Raw genomic sequence first — 4969 nt, 5'->3', positions numbered from 1 at the left:
TTTTTTTTTTTTTCATGTGCCCAGCCTCACAGTGACTTGCAGCACCTAGTAGGAACAGCCAGTTGCAAAGAGTCTTGCTTAGCCTCTAGGCTAGAGCAGCAGCATTCAGCCTTCTAGCTTCTCCAAGCAAATGAGTGGTAATGGGCTGGTATGCAGCTTGGATCCAGCACTGAGTTAGTATGTGGGATCAGTCTGAGGGTAAATTTTGGTGTGCTGGCCTGGTCCTGCATGCTGGATCTGTCCACGTACCTGCCTGGTGCTGTGTACCTGCGTGATCTAGTGCACAGCTCACATCATCTGGCCCAGGGGGTCTGGAAATTTGGCTGCAGGCCAACATCAATTAACGCTGCCATCATTCCCTGACCACCACATTTCTGACCTCAAGGAGAGCTCCACAGGCAGGATGACATAGCCTCGTGGGCCAGAGGTGAGAGTACTACTGGGTTAGAGCATGTCCAGTCCTGTTGGAATATACAGGGGCTTAGCATATGCTACTAGACCGGTTTCAAATGGCAAATTTGGGCCATTTCTGATAGAAAGATCAAAAGGTACTCCCTGACACAATTACTGCCAGATAGCTGTCCTTTGCTCCAAAGCTTATCAGCTGAACAGTTGTAAGGATTTTTTTTTAACATGAATAAAATGATATCTGCCCCTAATTTTAGGCAGAGATAGTTCAGGTGTTTTCAAGACTTATTCCCCGCCTCCCTCCCCTCCCCACAAAAAACAAAATCTGCTGGAAGCAAACACCAAACAAGGAAGGTCCTAAGTGTTGTCAAACTGAAAAGAGGGTCTTATGAAAAGCATCAGGTCACCTTAACTACAGGTAAGGCTCCTGGCTCCACTTAAAATACATAAGGACATCATCCCTAAAAGGCTTTATAATCTACCTGAGATAAAAACAGTTTAATACTGTTTATCCTTCTTCATAAAAACACAACTTTTGTTCTGTCATTTATCCTTTCTGTGGTTGCTTTTGCAGGCTCCATGGTCATTGGTGTTCTGGCTCACTTATGAACAAATCAGAAGGATCTGTGGAGTTAGTTCGTTTTAAAATCTTTTGAAATCATGCCCTGAGTCATAAAACAGATGAAGAATTACAAATCCAGTAGCTCAACAATTAACAGTACTTCACCAGAGAGCAATTAACTGGTAGTAGTATCACACCTCAAGATCAATCCCCTTTAGTAGTCATTTAATGCTACCCGCTGATTGCTGTTTGGCAGATGACGATATGTGAACTAAACTGGTGGGTTCATAGAGCAAGTGTCCATTAGGGGAAAAAATGCTGCTTCACTTGGTAGTAAACATCAGCCATGCTGGGAGATGTGCTGCTGCACAGTGTGTATTCTTTGGATAAATAAAGGACTCCAGTCATTCATTTGGAGCCTGTCATTAGTATTATACCCATCCACACACAAAAAGAAAATGTACTAACTACTTATCCCCTCATAAATGTTGATAACGTCTTAGCAACCAAGCATTGGTTACTAAGAACTGTAACAGGTGAATGCAATTAGACTACCACTTGCTGTAGCCCTGACTTCAGGGTACGTTTTATATAACAAGTAGAATACAGTAAAAGCTCTGTTATCTGGCATCCCCAGGGAATGGAGGATGCTGGATAACAAAATATTAAATGAGCGGCCCAAGCAGGTGTCCTTGGCTGTTTGGGCCACTGCTTCTCCCACCACATCCGGGGTGTCACTGCCCCTCCCGCAGCATCGCTGCCCCTCCCTGTGGGCCCGGCGCAGCCTGTTATGCCCCCAGGCCATGGGGGCTTGGCAGTGCAGGCTGCTTTGCCCTGGGCCATGGGGGCTCAGAGAAACTGAGAATGCCAGCTTGGAAGGTGCCGGTTACCGGAGATTTTACTGTACTTTGATCATAGTACTTAGGGTCGGAAGTGGCCTAAACATATCATCAGGTCCAAGCCCCTACCCGGGATCATATCACCCCAGCCAAATATATGTCCAGTCTTCTGTTGAAGACAACTGGATGCAGTACTCAAGCTGGAGCCTTGCCAATGCTGGATAGAGAGGAAGTATAACCTCCCCCAACATGCTTGTGATGCGCCTACAAACACAAGAGAGCATGTACTTAGCCTTGCTTATTAAAGATCAAGTCCAGCCCCAAAGGGTAAGGTGAAGGCTCTAGTGAGGCTTGAACTCATGACCACTGATTTACAAGACCAGTACTCTAACCACTGAGCTATAGAGCCACTTCTTTTTTTTTTTTCTTCTCCTTTTGATAAACTCAGCTTTGTTCCCAATATACGTGTACTTTCTTTGTGTGACTACCATACTAGAAACTCACTCCTGGGCAGAGGTAAATGAACAGCAGACATGTAACACTTGCTGCCTTTTGATGAATTTCACCCTTATTAGCATGCTATCTTAAGAATCCCAGTTGTGACCCAAGTCAAAATTAATTTGTACCATCAGAGCTTTGTTTGGAAAGGTACTGTGCCTGCCTGAAGAACACAGAGGCAGAATTTGGGTTGGTTTTTTTTCACCAAACTTTCAGCTTTTTTAGTATCTTACTCAGAATACATGGAAATTTCAGATCATCATGCAGTAAGAGCATGCAATAATTCCAAAGCTGCTTGGATTGCGTAGAAATCAGCCACCTGATGCAGGTCTATGCTGCAGTGAACAGGTGAAGGTATAGCTGGGGTCAGTATACCTGAGCTACTACTTAAACAGAGCTAGCTTGGGTTACAAAGCTATAAAGACATGGCTGCATGGGATTCAACCACCTGATTAAATACTGGGGGTCCCTGATGGGCTTTTACACACTGTGCTACTGTCTTTGCTCCACAGTTTGGCTAGTCCAGGGAAGCAGACGCAGCTCAGATGTCACACCATGAGACTACAATGTAGGCATGAGTTGTGGCTGCAGGATGATTGGGCTGTGTGCTGGAACACAAAGTGCAAGTCTGCTACAAATTGCTCTGTAACAATGGCATTGTCACTAATTTAGCAGGTCAAATGTTTTCTTAAGTGTTTTCTCCACTTCTGCAAACTCAGCCCATGTTTCTCCTTTTGTACATCATTGCTAGTAATAAAGTATAGTTAGACAAAAAATTGCTCTCAGTTAGACCTTCAGTGCAATTCTGACAGTCTGGTAGACCTAGCTATTTGTATAAAGAAGCGCCTGATCCACTCACTAAGATGGTGTCACTGTTATAGTCATTCTAACTATAGAACTGCATTTTGATTTTTAAAAAGTCTGTTTATCTCCTGATATAAAATTTCAGCCTGAGCATAAAATATTTAATGAAGAAGCCCAGTGTTTAATACTACTGTAAGAACTAAGCATTTTTATAATTACAAAAAATTGTCTCTTACACATCTGATGCATTTAATTTTGAGGACTTGTCATAAACATTAAGGCCAGTGCTTTCAATTATAGAGGGGGACCTATATGCAGATTTGGAAACCTTGAAGAGGTTAACTAATGCCCAGTAATGCTAAGCAACTGTAACTCCTGTTGACTTGGTGCTCTTAGCAGGGGTGACAACTGGTTGTTTATTTTGATCACTTTGGCCTAAGTTCATATTTATTGCTTGTCCTTCTTACCAAAATTGCAGCTAACACTTTTTGGAATAATTGCATTACACTTTTTGGGGGTTTGTTTAGACCACCATCAACCTTTTTTAGACTCCAGGCACCCCTTGGAAAAAAACAGCTCTTAGCTTTCACTTGTCTTTTGACTACAGAAAATAGAGCAATTCCTCAGGATTACTACATGGCCAAATGGTTTTAACACTCTGGATTTTGATGTCAAATCCCTGGGTTTATCTTGCTTGGTTTATCCCTGGGTTTATCATGGGTTTGTCCCTGGGTTTATCATGCTTGCCCACTTAGCAGCACTAACCTTATGCGGCACCCTTGGCAGGATTGCAAGGCACGGCAGGGCTCTGCGGCACCCCAGTTGAGAGTTGCAGGTTTACTGTGGTAAAGGGTCCAGGATATTTTTGGTGTCAGGCGGGGCACCTGCCCATGGCTCCTCTAGCACGGACAGAAGTTACAGAAAGCACTGCGCTTCAAAACACCTTCATGTGGCCCCTCACGCAGCGAGGGTTCACACATTCACCCCAGCGGCTGTTTTTGAAGCAGTCTGTACTACGTCTGGTCACGGCTATAGAGTGCTTTCTGTGGCCATCTGTCCATTTTACACATGGCAATTTTCACCTGATCTATTGCCCATCGGGTGAAAATGGTCACTCCTGTCTGCACCCTAGGTAGGAATGCCGCAGGCTCCGGCAGCAGCCCGGGGAGCAAGGCAAGTAAAGGACGGCTCTGGGGCAGAGCAGGTTGTGGCCAGCGTCTCCTGTCACGGGGCACGCCGCGGTGGCTGACGTAACAGCCAGCCACTGTCGTTGGACTGGGGGGCATGGCGTTTGGGCGGGGGGCGCTCCGGCTGGGTGCTAGACAAGCTTCCCCTGCTGCTCGGAGGCTCACGGCCGGCATGGACATAAGAAAGGCAGCCATCATCGAAGACAGTCCAGGTTTCTGCTACTCTGTTGTCTCTGGATACACAACCCAATGGCTTACACCCTCTATTTTTCTCTTGAAGAGAAAATTTTTCTGTTCTTCAAGAGAAAAAATAGAGGATGTAAAAGTGTCAGGTTTCGTATGGAGAGAGGACAGCTGGTCTGCCCTCTATGATGGCCACCGTAGCCGTGAGGAGGCCATGAGCCTGCGCAGGCATCAGCGCTGCCAGATCCTCCGCTCCGCCCGGGACGCACCGAGCCCCCAGCTAGGCACAGCCCACACGGGTCATACTACTGCCCGCTAACAGCACACGGAGCCACCCCCCTCCACCCAGTGGATTCACCCGCGCCCAACTTTTCCCCTTCTCGAAGCCGTTTAACTGCTTCGCCCTCGGCTCACGTGGCTCCGCGGGTCACGTGGGGGCGAGGCAGCCTATGAGCGCACGCCTGGAGGATGGCCAGGCACCCGCGGGT

General features: G+C 46.5%; 2 protein-coding genes and 1 non-coding gene across 3 annotated transcripts in view; 2 read left to right on the top strand and 1 right to left on the bottom strand.

Moving 5' to 3' along the window:
* Nucleotides 1-1381, top strand: part of SLC25A27 (solute carrier family 25 member 27) — a 23180-nt gene extending 21799 nt beyond the window's left edge. The window contains exon 9 of the mRNA XM_019537117.1: nt 983-1381. Within this exon, the coding sequence (XP_019392662.1) occupies nt 983-1054 (72 nt within the window). The 3' untranslated portion in view covers nt 1055-1381. The remainder of the gene's footprint in view (nt 1-982) is intronic.
* Nucleotides 1382-2145: 764 nt separating this feature from the next.
* On the bottom strand, nt 2146-2218 carry TRNAT-UGU. Its single transcript has one exon. It is a non-coding gene; the product is annotated as a tRNA-Thr (tRNA).
* A 2031-nt stretch (nt 2219-4249) lies between these two features.
* The window catches only part of TDRD6 (tudor domain containing 6), a 16160-nt gene continuing 15440 nt past the window's right edge, over nt 4250-4969 (top strand). The window contains exon 1 of the mRNA XM_019538101.1: nt 4250-4288. Coding sequence (XP_019393646.1) covers nt 4250-4288 — 39 coding nt within the window. The remainder of the gene's footprint in view (nt 4289-4969) is intronic.

The sequence above is a fragment of the Crocodylus porosus genome, unplaced genomic scaffold, assembly GCF_001723895.1.
Source record: "Crocodylus porosus isolate Cpor-Errol unplaced genomic scaffold, CroPor_comp1, whole genome shotgun sequence".
In the NCBI taxonomy this organism is placed as follows: domain Eukaryota; kingdom Metazoa; phylum Chordata; order Crocodylia; family Crocodylidae; genus Crocodylus; species Crocodylus porosus.
Note: the sequence above shows the minus strand (reverse complement) of the source record. Positions and strands in the feature narration are given on the sequence as shown.